Here is a 23189-nt window from a genome sequence, read left to right on the forward strand (position 1 = left end):
GCTCTGAGTAAACACTCCACACCTCCTTGAACCTTGAATTCCTTGACAAATGGGAATAGCAAGACTTGCTTCCACATCTAATTCTTCAGATGTGGACGATGGACCTTAGAAACCATCCAGGAACTCCCCCACTTGACAGGAGAGAGACCTGGGGCCTGGAGACAGAAGGGACATGGGCAAGGCCACCCAGCAGAGCAACAGCAGAGCCAGGTTTGAAGCCAGATCTCTGACCTCTAAGGCAGTGCTCGCTGCCCTGACTCAGTCTAAACAGTGTAGATTCTCCCAGAAGGAAGAGTTCTCCTCCAGCAGGGAGATGGGCGCATGCAGGGAAGGCTGCATGAGGTCGATTCTGTTGCACCAATCTCCGAAAGGCAACGGAATCCCAGGACCTGTGTTCCCCATGTCAGCACCAGAACCCATGTGTCAGCTGGAGGTCCTTCTGGTGTCTGGGGTCACCCCTACTCTGACCAGGTTCAACCCACTGGTGGTTTTGTCTTCAGTGTCAAAACTCAGGCTTAGTCAACGAAAGGGCTATTTGCCCACCAGGCACAAAGCTCTGTGCTTAGCAGAGAACAGCCTTCTTATCTGGGTTAGATTTTCAGGTGATAGAAGATGGTTTCTGGAAAGAAGATAGAGGTAAGGTGGTGAGTGTTGTTTCGTTTCTTTTAATCGCTAGAGATCTCTGATCTGTTGGGTGCCAAGCACATCACATAATACACAACAATGATTGACGAACGGCTCTTCCTCGATCAGTGTCTGTAGACAATGGACATGAGGGGTCTTCTACGTCTTGCCTTTTGCTTTCTTTCCTCTCTTTGCTTTGTTGAACTTGAGAGATTCATCTTGGCCTGGCTGGCCAGTGATTGAGAGAGGGAAAGGGACAGGAGCGTTGAGCTTTAAAGTCTTCTTCTGAAGCTTCAGGTCCAAAATGTCGAAAGTTGCCTGTATTTCATACTGCAGCAGCTCTTTCAGGCCTTCCATCTGGATGTGAATGGCCTCTTTGATGAGATTTTCTACCTCCTGGGAGAAATGGAACATGGATGGTGAACAGGGCTCAGGGGAAGGTCAAGGCTGTCTGCAGGTAGGGTACCTCAACAGCGTCCAATTCTTTCCTTTCACTGGGTGCTGGGACCTTCCATTTCCCCCTCCAGATCTCCTCTCCACCCTTCTCCACCCTGTTCTGTGCTCTGGGAGGCCGACTTTTGAGGGCAGCATCAACCGGGTACCTTGACCTTTGGCTTCTGGTTGAGTTCTGCCATTGGGAGGTCCTGGCAGGAGATCTGAGCATGGGAGGAGAATGTGGTCTCTTATCTCCCCCCCCACCCCAGCTCTGGGTTGGCCATGGCTATGATCCTCCCCCTATAGCCACTCCTGTCCCACGGCCTCTCCCACAGCTCCAGCTCTCTTTTGGAGTTCCAGGAACTGTTCCTTTCCTTCTCCAGTCAGGCCTGTCGTGGGGATCACCCTGTGTGAGTATCATTTATTACTAACATTGTTCCGGGACCATAGGCCAGCGCCATATCCCCTGTTTTCTGGTCAAAGCAAGTTCCATTTAGATTGTATCCCCCTTATTTCCCTCCTGCCCTCATCTCACTCTCACATCTCAAAGTTCTAGTAGCTTCTTTGGAGGGGATGGGAAATTTCTTAGAGAGTGGGCATGTCCCTCAACTAGCCACCCACCATCAGCCGTGTTCAATAGGAAATGCTCTTGGTCACCTAAACCAGCATCATAGCATCACGAAATCCTGGAGGTTGTGTTCCAAGAGGATGCACCACATGCATTCTACGGTGTTGAGTATCCCCAGCTCAGGCCCACCACCAGGGCACACAGCGCAGGAGACTCTAGCCACACTCTGCCAAGCAGGGCCCCACAGCTAAGTGAGGATGCACAGAGAAGCTGGGAGGAGCAGATAGAAACAGCTGTGTGTGTGGTGGGGGCGGGTGGGCAGGAGCTAGACAGTAGGTACCCCCTTCTACCTGTGGCCTTGCCCACATGTTCTAGAGCAAGATCCCTGGGAGGGGGTTTAGGCAGGCTATTGCTTGGGTTCTATTGGTCGTCTCAATGCACTCGGATTATGTAGCAGCCTGGTGTGCTATTTATCCAGGAAGCTTAACCTTAGAAGGGTATCATTCCTTCTGCTGTTAATTGTTCTTTAGAGATTTTCCCAGTGTTTAATATATATTTGAAGGATACTTTCCAGGGCCATTCACTCTCTGGCTGACAATTCGGAAACCAAAACCCTTTTGGAACATACAGGCCCTGTGACTCCCAGCTCCACACCCAGTCTCACCCCTACACACATGTGTACATGTACACACGAGCACAGGCCACATGTCTGTGCTCAGAGATGATGTGACAGTGATGATATCAGTGACTATGTGTAGTTTAAAAAACGGTTTAGACTCTGGCAGGCCCTCAAGAAGCTGGCTGCCCTGGGGCCAAGCTAGTCACCGTGTATTGAAGAGCTGGTCACTGGGGACTGGCCCCTGGAGCCCCAGAGGCCCTGGAGACCCATCGAGAGGGCGGCCTAGTTCCTTAGAGTCACACACCAGACTCTACTAGGTCCTCCCTGTGCCAGCCAGCCCCGCCCTTTGCCCGTCTCATCACACCACCGCCCTGGCTATGCCCCATCGCCCTTCCTTCATCGTCTCTACCTGGGCCTTGCTGCAGGCAGACAAAAGGCACCCAGAGAATCTGTGGTGGTCAGAGCCTGGGGAGCTTTTTTGGTGGAATCTGTCCCTGACTAATGATGCCATGGAAGGGAGTTGGACTTTGGAGTCAGCCAGATAGAAACTCAGTCCAAATAGAAACTCGCCCACATGCTAGCTTGGTGACCTAGAGCGAGTTGATAAAATTCGGAGCCTCAGTTGTCCCATCACTAAAATGGGGACCTGAATTGTACCTTATAGGCATGTGTTTCATGAAACATGCGTGCAAAGCCTGTGGCAGATGGCCAATGACTGGCTGTCCCTTTCAGCCCCCTCCCATGTGTGCAGGCGCTCGGGGTCTCGTTTGTGCGTCTGACTCCAGCCTGGATGTTCTCTTGGTAGGAACGGGTGTTTGCTCAGAGCAGGGGACACAGCCTTACCTCTCTCTTCAGAACCCGGCCCTGCTGCGCAGGCTCCTCCTGCGAGAAATATTGCTGCAGCTTGTGCTCCTGCTCCAGGTGCAGCGCCTCCTTCAGGAGCAGCACGTTGGTGCGCTTCTGGACCTCCTCCAAGCCGATCTCGGCCACCTGCTGCTCATGCTTCCACAGGTCCCCGTCCTTGCCCTCAGCCAGCGGGAGAGGCTGGGGCGGCGCGCACACCTCCAGGTGGGTGACGGTCAGGTTGACTTCCTGGTCCTGGCCCAGGACGTATTGGTAGAGTTTGTAGTGGCGGAGGAAGGTGTTGTGGAAGTAGTCGCAGAGGGCCAGCAGGTGGGTGGTGTTGAACTGCCCCTGGTAATCTCTGAGCTTGTTCCCTAGGATTGTCACAGCCTTGGTGATGGAGCAGCCTGTGGGCACAGAGGGGCCAGGCCTGGAGTGTGAACTGGGGCACAGCTGCATCGATCCATATGGGCTCTGAACCCAGGCCCTCTGACCCCAGAGCCCACGGGGTCAGCACCTACCAGCTATTTTATATTATCATTTACTAGCTGTTGAAAGCTACAGGGTGTATCACATTTTCCTTTTTACCTTGGACTCTTGGAACTCAAAGTCAATTTCATGTAATAACTTACATTTATCCCGTTTTTTTTTCCTTATGTGATTATCCCTCTCCTCATCTGTATTGTGACTTCTAACTCTTGTTTTCAAACCTCAGCCGTGCTTTATATTGTTTCCACTTTAAAGCCTTCGGGAGGGAGATGAGGGTGTAAGTAATGGAGTCTGATAAGACTGGAGTGGGAGCCGGTCGGAGAGACAGACAGATGTCCGGGCAACTGCTGTGTTGGAGACCCGTGTCACAGGGTTAGGCCAGTGCTGCTCATCCCCTGGAAAGGTCAGCTCTGAGGGTGGTGCCGCCGGGCCCCTCACAATGAGAAAGGCAAAGTCAGGCAGTAGCTCCTCCATCTCCACCTTCAGACTTGGTTGCCTGCTCCCCCCTCCTGGCACCTTGGCCTGGGCCTAGGATGACCATCCTTGCCCAGGACTCACTGCCTACCCCCAGGAGTGCCCCTTTCTCACAGAGTGCCCCCCATGACCCCACACCGCACTCCCTAGAAACTAGTTCTTTTGCTGTTTCAAGTAAAATGTTAAGTTTACTGAACATAATTTTTAAGAAATTAATCTTATTGATTGTTTTGCTAGAAAAATGACAGTTTTAAATGATACAAGATTCAATCGCATTGCTCTTAGTATGTATTTATGTAAATTTCTTCTTTGCATATGTAATTTGACAATTGCAATTTAGGTAAGTAGATAAATTACATTAAAAGTTACTCAGAAAGTATAGATACATTAAGTTAGATGTTGATACCTTTTAATTTTTTAATTTAACTTAAAAGTTTTACTTAGTCCTCTTTAGCCCTGAATCAAATGCAAGGGGTAAGCCTTCTGTGTGTGTAAAGCAGATACTGTGCACGTCCATTATGCAACCAGACATACAGGCTATGGGTATGACCATTTGATAGGGGTGGGCCATTAGAAAAAAGTCTAAACCCGCTCTTCTCTATGACTCGGCAATCCCCCTTCTGAGTGCATGTCCAAAGGTAATCACACCAGGCTCCTGAAGAGACAGCTGCATTGCCACATTCACTGCAGCATGAATTACACTAGCCGAGGCCCGGAAACGACCTAAGGGAGCGTCTGCAGATGAGTGGATAAAGAACGTGATACCTGCATGCACACACATACACACACAATAGAATGTTATTTACCCGTAAAAAAGAAGGCAGTCCTGTCATTTGCAACAACATGGATGGACCTGGAAGACATGATGCTAATTCAAATAAGACACAGAAAGACAAATACTGCATGACCTCTTTACCCTGACCCTGTGCCTCAGGTTGGCGGTGGGGAGGGGCCCAGGGCCCACAGGAGCCCTATGTTCCAGAATCACCAGGGGCTTTCTGAAAATACAGAGCCACCCCTGCACACATGCACAAACACACGCATCATGCACGTGCACACACATCTCAGAAGAGGAAGTGCTGAGTCCAAGGTGGGGGCCGGTTTGGGAATTGCTGCTTCCAACCCTTGATCAATGAGCCAGAAGGAGCCAAAAGAACACAGAGGTTGACACACAAGGCCCACTGAGCAATCAGATGACCGACTGCAGAAGGATGGTGCCGAAGGTCCCAAACGCCCTGTTCTGCTGAGTGACCTTGACACGTGGCGTCTGCCCTCAGGACCCTGGTCCCCTCCCTGTGACATGGCTGCTGGGTCTTCCCCTGAACATGTGTGAGCTTCATGCCACTCAGAGGTGGTGGGCATTTTGTTCTATTTCTTTTTGCTTTTGGAGAGAGGTGGTTAAAAATGACAATGTAGAGTCACTGTTTCGTACGGTGCTCATGTATGTTATATAATTACAGAACAAGAGTTGAGGACTCCTCTAAAGGCAACACGCAAGTCAGTGCCCAGGGCAAGTCAGTTCCCCCAGGCACCCGAGTGCAGAGGGAGGAAGGGGGAAGCACAGTGATTCTGGGTAGGGGAGGCGCTCTGATCCTGGATTCAGGGACTGGGTGCCAGAGAAGGTTTCCTGCAGAGAGGACATTGGACCCCCAAAACAGGAGGAGTTTGGCAGAAATGGCATTCCTGGCGGAAGATCAGAAGGGATAAAGGCTAGAGGCAAGTGGAGTACTGTGTGGTTGTGTACAGGGATCCACAAGGTTCCTGGGAAGCAAAGCTGGAACCCCAAGGGACTGGGCTGGGGGACAGAGGGCTTGAGGTCTTCCTCTTACAAAAGACAAGTATGCATAAGGCACACAAAAGAGCTGCACTTCATCACAGAAGCCAGAATTCGTGGAACCCAAGGACATCCAAGGATGGGCTTCAGGACCCACTGGGACCCCCAGAATCGCACTGAGAATTTTGCATGCACGTGTATTTCTGGGGAGAGTGCGCATGAAGAGAATCATTAGGTTAAGAACCGCAGGAAAGTTAAGAACTGTAGCAGAGAGCTGTGGAGCTACTCCGAGGTTTTGAGATGAGAAGTGAGAGGTCACACGGGCATTTCTCGGACAAGGTGGTGGCCCCTGGAGGACAACAGGGGAGACCAGTAAGGAATCTCAGGGCAGGGGCAGGGGGAGGGCATCGGTTTCTGGTCTTCCACACTGGAGTCCAGGCCCGTGTGGCAGTGACTGTGTGCTGACTTTGTGAGATGAATCATCACACCTTCGCTGGTCTCTGAGGAGTTGACCTGCTGGAAGGTGCCCTGTTCCTCTGCCTGCCTGGCTGGCAGCTCCTGGGGCTGGGTTGCTACCAAGGCCAGCCCCTAGTATTCTCTCTTTGCCCAGCAGTCATGCGCACAGCCCGGGTTTGAACCGAGGAGCCCACAGGCCCGGCAGTGCTGGGTGCCCTCCTAAGTGTGTGCACATCTCCCAGCTGCCTGTCAGCTGGAGGAGGCCCTGCTGCGGGCATGAGCTGTGGCCTCAGCCTAGAGGTCACGAAACGCAAGTGGAGACCTGGGGCAACAGGGAAGAAACCCCTGGGTTGGATTCTTTCAGCCCCAAGACCCTCGACCAGGTGTGGTTTTTAGTGAAGCTCGTCCCCAGCTGGCTCATGAGACGCTTTCCTGGCCTCCAGACCCCTCTCCGTTTGCCTCGGGTTGTGAAGTCCTGATGACTCAGAAAGCCGAGGATTAAGTCTCAGGGAGAAGCCTCTGGCTGCCAGGGAGGACAGATCTGTACCTGCAAGTGGCTCTTCAATAACAGGGAGTGGTCTTCATTTGCATTGGCTGGAGGGAACTTCCTGAAGATGGTCCCCAAGCCCCTGGAGGCCAGCACCTGCTCTGGGATGAGGGCACGGGAGTGGAGGAGAGCAACGAGCAGGGAAGCGCGGGGGTGGGAGGACAACACCAGGTGCTCCAGAATCAGGGCAAAAAGGCACCGGGCTTGGACGAGGTGCTTGTGCACCCTCCCACCGCCCCTCACGTGCGGTCTGGGGCTGGGCAGGAGCAAGATGTGCCACATCCCAGTGGGGCTGGGAGTGGTGAAAAGGAGCTGTTCCTTCTGGGTGGGCGTGAGGGGGCAGACCCAGGTGCTGCCGCTGGTGCCCCCTGACAAACCAGTTTGGTTGCCCCCGCCTTGGCTCTCAGGGCAGGAACCAAGTCAGGCCACAGCCCTACCTACCTTTCTGAAAGCTGAGCGCCTACCACGGCTGACCCTGGATGGCAGGAAGCCCACAACAGCCCAGGGCTCACACCGCCACCCCCTTCCTGTGGCCTGAATGCTGCGCCCCCACCCCCACCCCGCAACACACCCATCTTTCTGCTCTTGGCCAGGCTCTGCTGAACTCATTCACCCTAAGGTGCCCATGTTGGTGACAGCTCAGAGGACAGGGCGTGCTTTCCTTGAGGGCACAGAGGACTCCCCTATAGGGAGCTCCCACTGTGCCGCTCATGCCCTGGGCCACCTCAGGCTCTGCCCAGCCCCTCCTGGCTCTGTGAGACAGGTGAGGCCCCATCCCAATTTTACCTGAGAAAGAAACCGAGGCTCAAAAAGGTCAGGGAATTTGCTCAAGGGCACACGACTGGTGAGTGGCAGAACCAAAATTCAAACTGTGGTGTGACTAGGAGAAGCCCCTTGAGCCATTCCCCTGGGTGCGGTGAGGCTTTGGGCTTTCCTAGCAGAGCCTTGTAAGTAGATACCAGGAGGAGCCCCCACCCTCTCTGTTACGGTTTTCCAAAGGATGTTCTGTAACAGGTAGTAATTACGTAGAAGTGAATGCACTCTAGCCAGAAGCTTTGAAAATATGTTGGATCAAGAGAAATTAAACAGGGCCTTTCATATGCTAATAAGCTCAGCAAAATATGCTAATAAGCTCAGCAAATGGCCAGAAAGGGTTGAGCATATGCAATGTTTCTCAATTTTATTTGAATGAAATAGTCTCTTGGGACCAAAGAGCGTATTTTGGCAACTATTGATCTAGTCTAGTCCTTTCATTCTGTGGATGGGAAACTGAGTCCCAGGGAAAGGAAGGGACTGGCCTAAGGCTCATTGTCACCAAGTCAGGACCCGAGCTCCAGCCCAGGGGTTGGTGGTCCGGCACCTGTTACACGTGCACCATGGGGAAGGGACTGGTCTTGATTTTCATCACTGCCCCCTGCCCTGGCGCTTCTTGGTAGGTCAGAAATGTCTCAGAAGGATGGGCCGGGGCGCTGCCTGCCCAGGGGAGGGGTGAGCTAGGCCAGGAGACTCGGGTCCGGTTCTGCTCCAGGAAGTGTACTCTGTGGCTGCCCTGCTAACCCCAGGCCTCAGGGACAGGCAGGAGTCTGGGGTGAGAGACCGAGAGCTCTGCACCTTCTGTGGCTCCTTCCTGCCTGCCCCAAGGTCTGGGCTTCTGGCCTCCCCTCCTTCCACTGCAAAACAAGCAGTTCCTTTGGGAACACCCCCTTCCAGGTGTGTCCGGTGATGGAGCTGCCTGGAAGGCTGCTGGGAGAGGAGAGTGGGTGGTCTGGTTTGGTCTGACATCCCCCATCTGGGGACATGGATCAGCAATGTCCTTGCTGACCTCATTAGCACTGCTTGGGGTTGGCCAGGGAGGACCAGACTGGCTGGAAATAAACCTTCCCTTCAGCCTTGTGACCACAGGGCCAAGGATCCCACAGCACCTGATCTTGCAAGCCACGCGCTCTGTTCTCAGCCACTGTTCACAGTCATGCAGAGGCCACCAGGGAGCCTGGGGTAGTCCCAGGATTGAAGTCGGCATTGACCTTGGAGGTCATTCTCAGAGCTTAGTGTGGGGTGCCGGTTAGAGCGCAGACTGGGAATTCAGACAGATATAAGCAGATGTACTGCTTCTGCTTCTTAATCACTCACACAGGTTATTTACTTCTCTGGGCATCAGTGATCTGGTCTGTAAAATGTGGACGATAAACATGCTACCTCACTGCAGTAGATGAGGGCACGTGTGTACACAGCTCTGAGCACGCCTGGCACACAGCACTCAGTAGGAAACGGGATCATCGTGAGTAGTGTGGTGTAGAGACTGCTGGCTGTGAACTGTTCTGGAATCAGCCAGTTCCTCCAAGGTCCTCACCTGACGGCTGAGGGAAAGGATGCTGGGAAGTTGATTGTCCCAAGTTTTGGGGTTGAGGAGGGTCGGGGAGGTGTCGACCCTTCCAGTGAGAACATTTACTGAGTAACCCAAGAGTTCGTAGTTCTCCCGATTGTCCCTTGGGTATCCTGTTCTCTCCCTCTTATTGTGAGCTTTTCAATGGCAGGGACCTGCTAGAATGGACCAGATTTCCCAATCTCGATGGATTTCTCTAGAAAACTCTGGACATGTGGTTGCTGCTCAGCGCTAAGCTCTCAGTAAATAATGATACAACCAACCTTCACTGGTGGTATTACCATCTTACAGTTTGAAAGCATTTTACGTACCCATCAATCTATTTAACTGTTCACAATCAAGATATGACATAGGTTAATTGCTTCCACTTAACAGATGAGGAAACTGAAGCATAGAGAACTTATGGAAAATCAGGACTGAAACCCAGATACTCCAACTCCAAGGCAAGTGTACCACAGCTACTGAAGTATTTTTGAGGAGCGAATATACAAAATATAGGAAATATACGGAACTACAGTGCTTCCACTGGGGCTTTTAAATTTGTGTTTATTGTGGTAAAATATATATAACACCAACTTTACCATCTTAACCATGCTTCAGTGCACAGTTCCGTGGCGTTAAGTACATTTGCACTGTTGTACAGGCATCACCACCTGCCATCTCCAAGACTGTCTTCATGTTGCAAAACTGAAACTCGATGACATTTAAACACTAACTTCCCATTCCCCGCCCCCACCCCCCCCAGCCTCTGGCAATCACCATTCTACTTCTGACTCTGGGAATTTGACTGTTCTAGCTACCTGATATAAGTGGAATCTACAAGATTTGTCCTTTTGTGAATGGAGTCTTTTACTTAATAGAGTGTCTTCACGGGCCACCCATGTTGGTCCTTCCTTTATAAGGCTGTATAGTATTCCATTGTGTGGACATAGCACATTGGTTTGTCCATTCATCCATTGATGGACGCTTGAGTTGGTGCTACCTTTTGGCTATTGTGAATAGTGCTGCTATGAACGTTGGTGTACAAGTATCTGTCCAAGTCTCTGTCTTCAGTTCTTTGTGGGTGCATACCCAGAGATGGAACTGCTGGCCCATACGGCAATTCTATGCTCAATTTATTGAGCAACTGCCATACCATTTTTGTGTCCACTAGGTTTTTTGTTTTTAAGATAAACCAATAGCCTCATTAAAGACAAAATCTTCCCGAATACTTGGATTAGAAAGACTTTGTTGTCCTTTTAAAGAATTCTTCTTTGATACTTTCCTGGGACTTGAAGGGTAAATGCAGGGCCAAGTATTTTGAAGGTTGTCATGGGCTTTTGCCCAAGCATTTCTCTTTGCCCACAGCGGTCGCCCTACTTTGTCTGGTTAGCAAATGCCCTACTCACCGTTTCTCGACCCATTCCTCAAGAAATTGCATGCTCAGTGCTAAAGAACTTCGGCAGGAAGAACAGACTCTGAGACCGGAAGGTCACAGGGTTAAAGCTGGTTCTGCTCTTTACTGTGTAATGATTTGCAAGTTACCTAACCTCTCTGAACTTCAGTTTCATCATCATGGAGTGAGGACAATCGTACCCAACCACCCAAGACGGATGTGAACGTTAAATGAGCCGATCTGTGCAGGGGGCTTAGTGCATCACGGCTGCGGAGTGGATGTGCGCTCCCTCCGTCCTCTAGCACAGCGCTCTGGCAATGCTTGCTGGCGAATGCTGAGTGAGTGGAGCGGGATTACACTGATTTGGAGAGTTCAGAGGGCAGAATGGGAGCCATTAGGCAGAAGGCTCAGAGAGACAGATTTCAGTTCACCAGCAGGAAGAACTTTCTAGAAGCAAGAGATTTGTCTGTGGGGTGACTCTTGTTCAAAAGAGTGAGGAAGCATTTATCTGGAGAAAGGATTCCTGAATAACGTGTGTGGTGGTGGTGGATCAGGTGATCTCTTGGGTCCCTTTCAACTCTAAGAAGCTGTTGTGACTTCCATGAAGCCAACAGTTCCTCAAAGCCCCACCTGGGGCACTGTGGGTCCTCCTGGCAAAATCCTGCATCTGTTTCAAGCTTGGTAAGGGGTCTCTTGACTGTCAGTCTCCATTATCATCCTTGTTATCGTCATCCCTGAGATGAAACCAACCAAGTCATCGCACCATGTCAGAGACAGGGCATGTCATAGCTGCTCCTCATCCTCTTTGATGCTGGGGGCCTCCAGCTGACCGAGGAAGGACATGAGAAGTTAGAGGTAGGACATGGGTTCGCTCCAAAGGGCCACAGCTCCCGTCTCAAGGGCACTGGTACCATCTGCCCACACACTGGCGGCACCTCCAGGCCAGAGCACATTAGCCAACAGGCACAACTCACCCTCTCAGCTGGGCCTGCACCACCCCCACATCGGAGCCATCCTGCTGGGGGCCAGCATCCCAGGCTCATGTTGTGAGTAACTCCAGGTGACCCAGTTAGGAACTCAGCCCCTAGGTGTTCCACCTGGTTTTTCCAGGTGCTCAGCAATTTCTGCACACCAGCAGCCTTGTTCCCTTCACTTCAAGGCACTCTCCTGGGCTCCATGCTTCTCAGGCCTCCAGATGCCTGGCATACAGATCCCTCTGGTCAAGATGGAAGGCTGCATGGTGAGGCTCATGCTCTGCCATCAGGCAGACCTGAGTTCAAATCCCAACTTTGCTTACTGGAGGTGCAGCCTGGGGCAAGTTACTTAAACTCTCTGGGCCTTAGTTCCTTCATCTTTAAAATAATGCTTATGATGCAAGTTTGAAGTGAGGATCATGGATGATGCCGTGTGTGAAAGCACCATGTTATGTGCGGGACACTCATACCCTTGGGGAAGGTTCTGGAAGGTTTCTATGGCACATCTTGATTTCTGACCTACTAACTGGCGCAGTGTCCCTGGTGAACTGTGACCTCACTCAGTGCCATGGTTTGATTTCACATGGTATGCCCTTTCATATGTTGAAGTCCTAACCCCCAGGACCCTTAGAATGTGACTATATTAGGAGACAGTGTCTTTAAAGATGTAATTAAGGTTAAATGAGGTCATGTGGGTGGCCCTAATCCAATACTACTGGTGTCCTTATGGGCAGAGGAGATTAGGGTGCACACCAGAGAGGGAAGTCCAGGTGAGATGCAGAGTGTGAAGACGGCCATCTACAAAGCAAGGACGGAGGCCTCAGAAGAAACCAACCCTGCTGACACCTTGATCTTGGACTTCCAGCCTCCAGAACTATGAGGCAATAACTTTCTATTGTTGAAACCGCCCAGTTTGTGGCACTTTGTCATGGCAGCCTGAGCAGTTAATACGCTCAGGGAGGAATCTCTGACAGGATAGTTGCCCATTTGCCCCAAGAAATGCTCTCCCAAGATATCACCAATGGCCTTTTCATAAACTTCCTCTGCCCATCAACAAAGAAGTTGCCTTCAAAGGCCCCTCCTCTGGGTTTAGTCTGAGGGACATTGGGCTCATGCTGGTACAAGATTCAGTCAACTACTGATGTTGACTCACTGTTCTTGAATTCGCTTCAGTTGCTAAGTGGAAGCTGACGTGATGTACTGGAAAATTGCAAATACTTAAGGAACCATGCTCTAGGTATGAACCACTTCTCTAAGAGGCTTTTAAGGTGTTCCTGCTCTCTGCTGAGGCTGGTCCTGAATCACTGGAGGCTCCCCCATGTTGGGTGCGGTACTTGGAGGCTGGTGGATAGACCCTGGGCACGGCCTTGAATGTGCTTGGAAGAAGGATTTGTGCAGGGGAGCCAGGGGGAGTAATCCCTTCCTGCAGACCCCAGGTTGTGGGGGGTGGGCAGGGGGCTGCCTGCCATCCTGGCTGCCTGGTTGACATTTCCTGGAGAATCAGGAGTGGCTATGGGTGGGACTGCAGATACCAGTGCTGTGACACACTTCACCGGGCGTGCCAGGCCACCCTGTGCCTCCACCGATGGGTCATCAAGGCCTACTCCCTCCCATCCCCCAGGAGAGCAAAGGAGGCATTCTTCCTAGCCCACATGTCTACCTGGAGCATCAGAGAGAGGCCAGTGCTCGCCAGACATAGGTGATGACAGGCGGCAGAAGCTCCAAAGTGGTTGAAGTGATGGCTGGTGCAGAAGGCTCCACAGATGAGCAGCAGTGGTGGGTCCTGGGTATGTGTCTGCACTGGCTCATACACCTCCAGCCCTCAACTCCCTGCTGAGTGAGGTCTGGGGAAGGCGAGGCTGTTCCTCCTTTTACCATCCCCTGCTGCAAGGTGTCAGTCACACATGGGAGTTATACCCGAAATCTCTACTGCTCCCCCAGGCAGAGGAGGAGACCTCAGCATTCCCATATGCCTCAGCATTCCCATACGCCCCAATGGCTCTCTTTAGTCCTGGTCTCGGCAGGGTATGCAAAATCTGCCCATTTCCTGTGACTACCTCCCAGCAGGACAGAGCTGGCAGCCTCTGTCCCCTTCTTCTGTGCCTGGTGACTTCGTGATGGGATCTACCCAGGGCTTCTGGGAGGCTGGCAGAGGAGGTGTGATGAAAGGATTTATTCTTCTGGCCTGGGGTTGGACCAGAATGTCCCGATGAGGCATTTGCCAGGACATGGAATCAGCTTACACTTTTGAATAAAGTGCCACCCATTCCCTCCTGGTCCTGGGGCTCGATTGGACAGGGAGATAAGCTGAGCTGTCGGCTGTCCTGGCAGAGTTCTGATTCATTGTTGTGCAAACATGACTCTCCTTAAATGTTGTCTGCCAACTTTGTTATCTAGTGTGCGAGCAGAGCTCAACCATCCTTAGCCCGAGATTAATCTCACCCACACACACACACATACACACACAAATCCCTGGAGAAGCTACCTTCCAAGATGAGTGACAGACTGGTGTGGACTTTAACTGAAACAGAAGCTTGAATGTGAGTTGGTCAGCCAGTGGGACCCCTGGCTGTATGCATCTTGCAACCCATGACCTGTGATAGGTGGGACAAGTACTCAGGAGGTGGGCAGGGTGGGAGTGAGATGGGAGGGGCCTGACCTGCCTTCCTTGCCAGCCCTTCCTGTCTCTTAATGCCTGGGCCCCTAACAAGAGCAGTGAACAGATGGCTTGGGCAGGGATGCTTCCTTACATGTGTGCCTCAGGGTGGGTCATATGTGCCAGGCCAAACTAGAGGGTGTCTGGACCGCCATTCCACTGGCCCATGATTTGAACCCATCTTCAGTCTTGTCTGCAGGGGGAGGGAAGACAAGAAATGGCACAGACATCAAGCCCCCTGAGGGACAGCGTGCAGTAACTTCCAACCCGGGACTGCCCACGTCTGCTGTTCATCCTGTCTCACCTTCATGCACGATGGACACACGGAAGCTAACATTTGCTGAGCACGTACTCTGTGCCTGTCACTTTGTAACATGTCTTGCGTGCCCTGTCTCATTTGATCCTGCCAACTGTCCCATGAGTTGGAATTATTATTGTCCTTATTTTAAAGATGAGGAAACAAAGGCTCAGAGAGGTAATGTTTTCAAGATTACACAATAGAGGGTGATAGAGGTGGGATTTGAACCTAGATCTTTGGACTGTAAAGTCCCATGCTTAATCACTTTGTTGTGCTGATTCTAATATCATCTGGACACACAATCCTCAGTGTAATAATCCTGGGATGGGTCAAGCAACCTAAACCCTCTCTGCATACAGAATATATTGTCTCCATGGGCATCAAGAATCTATTCATTCATCCATTCATTCCTTCATGGAACACCTACCATGTGCCACATGCATTATTTAGTCCTGAGGCGACAGACAGAGGAGATAAAAATAAAGAGGGCATAGACACCCAGTGGTTCAAGCCTCCCATGGTCAGCCTTCCTTGCTGTCCATTCGAGGTCTTTGGGGGAAGAATTTAGATCTGAATATAAAAGGAGAGTAGATGGCCTGATGGAAATGGGGTTTGAGAAGGGTGAACAAGGCAGCCATGGTAGGGGAGGGGTGGTGAGCATGCATGCAGGTGTTCAGAGAGGATGCACTGCAGAAATCCAGGACTTTGTCCCTGTGGTTCACTCCTAAAAATCAGAGCTAATGCTGAGTATTTGCCAGGCACCAAGCCCATACTATGTCTTTACGTGCATAATATCATTAAAGCAGTCCTAGAAAGTGGGTGCTCTTGTGTTCCCATGCATAATTATGTAATCAGAGGCTCAGAGGTGATGTGACTTGCCCAGGACCTCACAACCAGTAGGAGACTAAACTAGGGATTTGCATCTTCCCTTTGGGTGCTGAGGTTCTCAATGGATTCTGTTTTCAGGGAGTAAAATTCCAAGTTTGGAGACCACCCAAGAGCTTGTTTCTACTCCATGTTTGTACCAATAGTGTTTTACAAATTTTGAGATGATGTAAAGCTAAGCGGAAGAGCTTTACACTGAATGGCCCAAGCTCAAGATTTTAAAATGTCAGGAGGAAGGAAAGATGGGCCAACACTGACAAAATGAAATCAGTGGAGATGATTGTAATGTCCCGCCTGTATACTCAAAATTGTGATTGCACAGGGGCAGGATGAGAAAATGTTACCTACAAGGGACTGCTTGACCAATACGAATCAATGTGACCTGGACGCTGATAAAGTAAATGCACCCCTAGGCTATATTAACAGCAGCAGCAGCAGCAAGATAGGGGAGGTGCTAAAATCCATGATCACGTCACTGATCAAATTGTAGGTTGTGTTGTGTTTGGATCCGGATGCCACATTTTAAGAATGATATTGACAAACACAAGTATTCCCAGGGAAAGGCAGCAAGAAAGGGAGCAGTGGGTGGGGAAGTGAGGAGGAGGGGTCTACAGAAATGATACCTTATTAAGAATGATAAAGGACAAGGGGGGGGGTCTGGTCTAAACGTGAAGACAGGATAATCACATAATCTCTAGCAGAGACTACATAATCATTAAACATCTCCAGGGCCTGCACCCTGCTTCTAAAAGACAGATTTTAAGCATTTGAGTAAAAGATGTAAGAGGAAGATGTAGCTAGCTATAAAAAAAACTTCCTAATAACCAAAGTGGTGTACAAAGGAGTGAATTACCTCAGAAGGAGGGAGCTCCCTGTTGCTTGGATGGTGCCCACAGAGGCTGGAGGAACCTCTTTGGCTGGCTGGGCTCCCTGCAAAGAGGGAATTAAGTTTTCTGATCACCAAATTGTCTTCCAACCCTAGGGTTTTAGAAGCTTATGCAACCCAGCTAGGCTGTGTTGGCAGGGTCTGTGACGACCAGAGACGCCAACAGATCCTGCGAGATCTAATCTCCTCAGTTTGAAGTTGGGTTTGCATCATCCCAACTGTTTTTCAAGGGTTCAGTCTGTGGAAGGCTCTGATGGAAACTTGAAAGAGCCCGAGTTCCCACCTGCTCAGGGCTGACATTTTTCTCACTAGTCAGTGTTTGTTCTGGCCACAAGCCACTGCAGAGCTCAGAAGTTGAACTCTGGTACCCATGCGTTGCTGTGAGCAGTGGGGAGCAGGACCCAGAGTGATGCCAGGAAGGCCCCAGGGCACCGGGGCAGGGGGGTGGCTGGGATGGGAAACCAGTCTATGAACAATGCTGTGTCTTGCTCAAGCCTTCAGCCTGGGACCACTGGGTGGGAGCAGAGATGTGAAGGGTCACGTGAGCAGCTCAAAAAATAAAAAGAGGCCAATCTAAGTGCATGTAAGATGGATGATGGAAATGCTGAATGGCTTGAAGCAGAGGAGTGATGGGATTTTATTTGTGGGTGAAAAAAATTACTGTACTGTTTGGTGAACAGGTGCAGAAGTACAAAACTTGAAAGGTCAAGACATGGCGCTGGGTGAGAAAGGGTGGTGGAGGAGGAGATGGGAAAGGTGGTGAGATTAGGGAAGGACGTGGAGGTGCTGCTGATGGTGGGTGAGCTCTGGGTACGTCGGGGACGCCGCGCATCGGGAACAGGAAGTGGTACTTGGACACAGGCACTGACATACTGCCCTGGACAATCTGGTCGCCAAGACGGCCACTAAGTGAACAGCATAGGGGAGCGTATACCGTATGGGTTCACTGGACACAGGGATGATTCATGTCTCAGGAGGGACAGAGCGGAACGGCACGGGGTTTCATCATACTACTCAGAATGGTGCACAATTTCTGGAACTGTGCATTTAACATTTCAGACTGCAGTTGAATGCAGGTCACTGAATCTACAGAAAGTGAAACTGTGAACGAAGGGGACTACTGTATACAAAGAACTCTTAAAATTAAAGAAAACAACCTGATTACAAAATGGGCAAAGATCTTAACAGACGCTTCACCAGAGAAGATACACGGATGGCAAATAAGCATGTAAAAAATGTTTCACATCCTATTCACCTATGCAAATTAAAACAATGAGATACCACTGCGCACCTATGAGAATGGCCAAAATCCAGAACCCTGCCCTCACCAAATGCCGGGGAGGATGTGGAGCAGCAGGAACGCTCATTCATTGCTGGTGGGAACGCAGCCACTTTAGAGACAATTTGACAATTTCTTACAAAACTAAACACACTCCCATGATAGGATCCAGCAACAGCACTCCCTGGCATTTACCCAGAGGAGCTGAACACTTATGTTCACACACAAACTTGCACATAGGTATTTATTGGAGCATTATTCAAAATTGCAACAACGTGGAAGCAACCAAGATGTCCTTTGTAAGTGAAGGGAGAAACGAACTGAGGTTTACCCAAACAATGGAATGACATTCACCTCTGAAAAGAAATTGGCCATCAAGCCATGGAAAGAGATGAAGGGAACTGAAATGCATATCACTGAGTGAAAGAAGCCAATACGGACAGGCTGCCCCCTCTTGTGTCATGCAAACTATAGGACGTTCTGAAAAAGCAACACTACAGAGACTATGACAGGGCTTGGGTAGGGGGAGGGATGAATAGGGGGAGCATGGGGGATTTCTGGAGCGGTGAAACTGCTTTGTTACTTTAATGGTGGGTGCATCTCATTATATATTTGTCAAAACCCATAGAGCGGACAAGACCAAGAGTGAACCCTAATGTGAGCTACGGACATTGGGTGACTATGAAGTAGGTTTATTGATTGTACCAAGTGTAGCCCTTCGGAGGGGGACGTTGACAGTGGGGAGGCTGTGTGAGTGGAAGTAAGGTTTCCGTGGAAGATCTCTGTGTCTTCTGCTCTCTTTTTCTTTGAACCTAAGACTGCTCTAAAAAATAGTCTATTAAAAAATTGTACAACCCGAACCCACACAACTCCTAGAGGAAAACAGAGGAATGGCTCCTTGACACTGACCTTGACAACGATTTTGTGCCTAAAGCACAAGCAACAAAAGAAAACAGTAAGTGGGACTCCATCCAACCGAAAAGCTTTGGCACAGCAACAGAAGTGATCAACACCACGAAACGGCAGCCTATGGAATGGGAAAAACATTGGCATACCACATATTTGATAAGGGGTTAATATCCAAAACACATAAGGAACTAATACATTAGCAACAACTCAAATAATCCAATTAAAAAATGGACAAAATACCTGAATTGACATTTTCCCAAAGAAGGCATTCCCATGGCCGTCAGAGACATGAAAAGGGGCTCAACATCACTAACTTTCAGGGAAATGTAAAGCAAAACCACCATGAGATACCACCTCACACCTGTGAGAAAGGCTATCACCCTGAAGCTTAGAGATAGCAAGCACTGGGGAAACTGGGGACCCATAAGGAGAAAAGGGGACCCTTGTGCATTGCTGATGGGAATGCAAATTGGTGCAGCCACTGTGGAAAGCAGTATGGAAGCTCCTCAAAAAATGAACAGTAGAACCACCATATGGTCCAGAAATCCTACTTCTGGGTATGTGTCTGAAGGAAATGAAATGACTGGTTTGAGGAGCTCTCTGCACCCTCACATTTACCGCGTCATTCTCCGTAACAGCCAAGGCAAGGGAACCACCTCTGGGTCCGTCAATAAATGAATGGAAATGTGATTATACACACACACACACACACACACACACAGAGGAATAGTATTCATGCATAACAAGGAGGAAATCTTACCACTTGTGACATGACGAGCCTTGACATAATGCTAAGTGTGATGTTACTTACCTGTGGCACCTAAAATGCTGAGGAACCTAAAATGCTGAACTCACGGGAACAACAGAAAAGACTGGTGGTTGCTGGAGGCAGGGGTGGGGGTCAGGGAATTGGGCGTAGCTGGTCAAAGGTACGAACTTCCAGTTATAAGATAAGTAACTTCTGGGGATAGAATGTACAGCGTGGTGACATTACTGTATTAGTTAACAGTACTGTATTGTGTATGTGAAAGTTTCTAAGAGAGTAGACCTTAAATATTCACATCATAAGAAAAAATTTTAACTAGGCATTTTCAATATATACATATATCAAATCTTTATGTTGTACACCTTAAACTAATATAATGTTACATGTCAATTATGTCACACTAAACTGGAAAAAATGGTGCAAAGAAATTTTCTCCGAACTACTGAAAGAGTCCCCATTATCCCAGAACCTTTTCACATGCATTTTGCTAACATGGGGACATTCATAACCACAGCCACCAGAATCAGCGATATCACTACTTGATACATCGCTACTGTCTAATCCCCAGACCTCATTCAAGTTCCCCCAGTTGTCCCAATAACGTCCTTGGTAGCAAAAGGACCCAATCTGGGGCCACATGTCACATGTAGTGGCCGAGTCTCCCTAGTGTCTTTCAGTTCTGAACACTTCCTCGGTCTTTCCTTGGCTCTCAGGACCTTAATGTTTTTGGAGCTTCCAGGAGAGGGACTCTGTTTAATGCCCCTAATCTGATGTTTTCTCATGATTAGATCAGGTTCTGAGCCTTTGCTAGAATCATCTTGGAAAGAAACTGGGTTCTTTTGCACCCTACCAAGTGGCACGGGATTCTCAGTGTCTTACTGAAGATGTCCATTTGATTAAGGAGGTGTCTGCCAGGCTCTCCCACTCTAACCCTGCCCCCTGTGATCAATAAGGATGTCATGGGGAGGATCTTAGGAAATGTGGAAATACCCCATCTCTTATTAAACATTCACACACTGGTTTTAGCACGCACTGATGATTCCTGCTTGAGCACTACTATGATGGTGGCCCCAGAAGGCTGCTCCGTATGTTTGTTTAATGACTGAATCCACACTGCACAGCCCAAAAGGTCGACAGGTATGACCACATCTCCTTGTGCTAAGGACACCCATCTGTAGATGCTCCATCTATAAACTCACCTGACTCTCTTTCCCCATCCCAGCCAGCAAACTGATGCCTGTAAAAGATTCTCTCAAGACACTCTGCAGGACAAAACCTGATACTGGGAACAACTAGCAGTCTTTTAGGAATGCAATGGGAAGTCAATGGAGGGTTTTAAGCAGAGGAATGTCACCTTTGATTTATGTTAAGCAAAAAGAAAACTAAACTAAGCAAAAGTTCTGAATTATGATCCTTCCTCTCTCTTCCCTCAAACAGAATTTGATTTCCGTCTGGACCTACTCTCTACTAGCTACTCCAGAGGTATTGATCTGATGATGAAATTCATACTAAAGTGTCAACGTCTGACCGGGAAGCAAACGCCTGCTGTGTGAACATCTAGGAGTGGTGCAAGGTTTTCATCAATGAAAAGACTCGGTGAGAGCATTCTGTTTGCTCCACTTTCAAGAAAGCCTGGACGAGGACCCTGTTGATGTGCTTGTGAAAAGGGTAGATGTGAGGGGAAAAAAGGGTAGGGGCTCCTGGCTCTTTAGAGGGTTCCTGGGTGTGGACTGCAGGGGAGTCTTGTGCATCCACCTCCCCCTGCAAGCCTCTCTGAGTCCTGCCCTGGATGCCCCATACCTTTGGTTTCCTTAAGCATCTCTTCTGTGAACTTCACCACCTCGACCACTTCCACCCATGGGAAGCCTTTGCCCACGGCAAAGATGACGCTTTCGTAGAGGGTATCCAGCAGGATGCTTCTGCGGGAGTCTCTCACCTCATCAAACTTCTCCCAGTTCAGCAGCCTCCGTAGGTACTCCCGACCCTCTGGTTTCTGTGGAGGGTGGAGGGTGACAATGAAGAATCAGGATCACTGGGCAAACACTGCTGGGGGCCTCCCGGTGGCTCCCCACTGTCCTGAAGAGTGACCAAGAATATGGGTGAATATGCTGTCATTTCTGGACAGCTTTGCCTCCCCTTTCTGGGGAAGTGCCCTTCTTTCTAACTGTTCTTTCCAGCACTGTTCATTCCCCTGAACACTCTCACGCCAGCCATGGCTGCCCTGAGTTTGTAAACCTCCAGCAGGCTTCAAGTCCTCAACTGTGGTGCTTCCTTCCTCTTCCCTAAAACAAAATTTGACTCTCTGGGCCTACTCTCAGCTAGCTCCCCAGGAGTATTGATCTGATAATGAAATTCATACTAAAGTGTAAATGACTGAGAAGGGGCTTGCTGAGGCAAGAAGGAATGTATCTTGCTTGGTGAAAACTCTGGCATTCTACAGGCCAGGAAGGAAGATGGATCAGGCTACCTTTTTTCCCTATCTGTAGGTGGGAATCCATTTTACTTGAGAATTCATCTGGCCCTTCCAGAAAGGTTCTTCTAGTTCACCAACAGGTGTAGGAGAAACAAGTGCATTGAAGGCAGTGGGTAAGAAAAGGTGTGGTGTGGCTGGAACGTTGCTCCCCTGGGGTGGACAGAGGCTCTGGCCAGAGGAATTGTGGATGAGGATGTGGACTGCTGGCTGACTTGGTGCCAGAGGGAGACCCAGAGCCCTGGCCACAGCCCCCACGGACTTCCTGTCCACTGCCGCCACTCCCCTGCTTGACCCAGGCAGTCCTTCCCCGCAGCCCTTGCAGATCCCCAAGCAAATGTTTGATGGGACGCCTGATTGGAAGCTGTAGCGAAGGTGGTGGAAGCCATGTCCCAGGGCAGGGATGGAGGTCCCACCAGGGGCAGCCTTCACCTGATGCCTGCCTATCAGCTTGTAGCTGTGGGTCGGCAGCTGACCTGAGCACGCAGTTGGCATGGCAACCTTGCCTGAGGTCTGCAGCATGGCCTGACACCCCTCTGTGGACAGGCCTGTCCTGGAAGGAGCTTGCTGAGAAAGCCAGGCCCTACGGGTTGGATCCTCATCACTCCTTGTCACGCCTTTTGGCCTCCAAATTGGTTCTGAGAAACCAAGGAAAACTGCCTCTCCCTGCCTTAAAACAAGAGAACCTCCAACTTGCCCCTGCCCCCCACACACTACACACTCCTTACACACTTTGGCATGGAATCCCAGAGGACTCACAGGGCCCTGAGGCTCCCTGGTAAGAGGTGGCAGCCCCTGGCCCTCCTGGAGTGGAGGCAGGCCCAGAGCCCACACACCCCTCCCCTTGTTCCCTCCAGCGGGCTCTGAGGACAGCTTCCAGCTCCAAGGGCTGGGGAGCCTTTGGCCGGGCAATCCAGAGCTCACACACCCATAGCAGGCCAGAGGTGGTGCACCAGGGAAGGGGTGATGTCCCAGGTATGTGTCGGAAGAGGCCCCAGCAGGGGCCACTTCGCACACGCACCTCACTGCTAGACCGGTCTGAGCAAACTTCCTTTTAAAAGCCACCTTTTCTCTTCACCTGAAATTGGAAGACTTTTTTCAGCCCCTGGGGTGTTAAGTGTGCCATGGCCCCTGGGTCTGGTTGCTGGGAGACCCAACCAGGACTGACTCAGAGTTCCGGGAACCTGGGGGTGAGGGTGCGGCTTTGTGAGGTCATGAAGACCTGCCTCGAGGTGGCTTTTTCTCAGGCTCCCTCCCCCTCAGCCCCTCCTCTCTAGCTGGGCTCCGGGTCTCCTACCCAACACCTTCACGACACAGTTGCTATGACATAGTTGCTATGTCATGGGTCCCTTTCCATCCTTGTCTTCCTTGGTAGATGCCTCTGTCAAACATAAGTTTACTTCCTGCTTTCTAATCAGCTGCTCTCTCCTGAATGATCTGTCTCTCCCCCCATTCCTTCCCTGCCTTCCGAGAAGACTT

At 50.2% G+C, this 23189-nt stretch overlaps 1 protein-coding gene across 1 annotated transcript; it reads right to left on the bottom strand.

Moving 5' to 3' along the window:
* Window positions 1-783: 783 nt before the first annotated feature.
* On the bottom strand, window positions 784-22836 carry C9H8orf74 (chromosome 9 C8orf74 homolog). Its single transcript, XM_024568710.2, has 4 exons — window positions 22789-22836; window positions 21041-21233; window positions 3090-3496; window positions 784-1020 (listed from the first exon to the last, which is right to left on the bottom strand). The coding sequence occupies exons 1-4, from the start codon at window positions 22834-22836 to the stop codon at window positions 784-786; spliced, it is 885 nt and encodes a 294-aa protein (XP_024424478.1).
* Between the last annotated feature and the right edge of the window lie 353 nt (window positions 22837-23189).

Source organism: Desmodus rotundus, chromosome 9 (assembly GCF_022682495.2).
Source record: "Desmodus rotundus isolate HL8 chromosome 9, HLdesRot8A.1, whole genome shotgun sequence".
Lineage (NCBI taxonomy): Eukaryota > Metazoa > Chordata > Mammalia > Chiroptera > Phyllostomidae > Desmodus > Desmodus rotundus.

Bases quoted from the DNA above. Each gene is read 5' to 3' on its own strand.
- C9H8orf74 (XM_024568710.2), bottom strand. From the start codon at position 22,836: ATGGCACACTTAACACCCCAGGGGCTGAAAAAAGTCTTCCAATTTCAG. The intron at 21,234-22,788 runs GTGAAGAGAAAA...CACCCTCCACAG, and splicing joins AAAAAGTCTTCCAATTTCAG to AAACCAGAGGGTCGGGAGTA. The intron at 3,497-21,040 runs GTATGGGGCATC...CTGTGCCCACAG, and splicing joins GATGCTTAAGGAAACCAAAG to GCTGCTCCATCACCAAGGCT.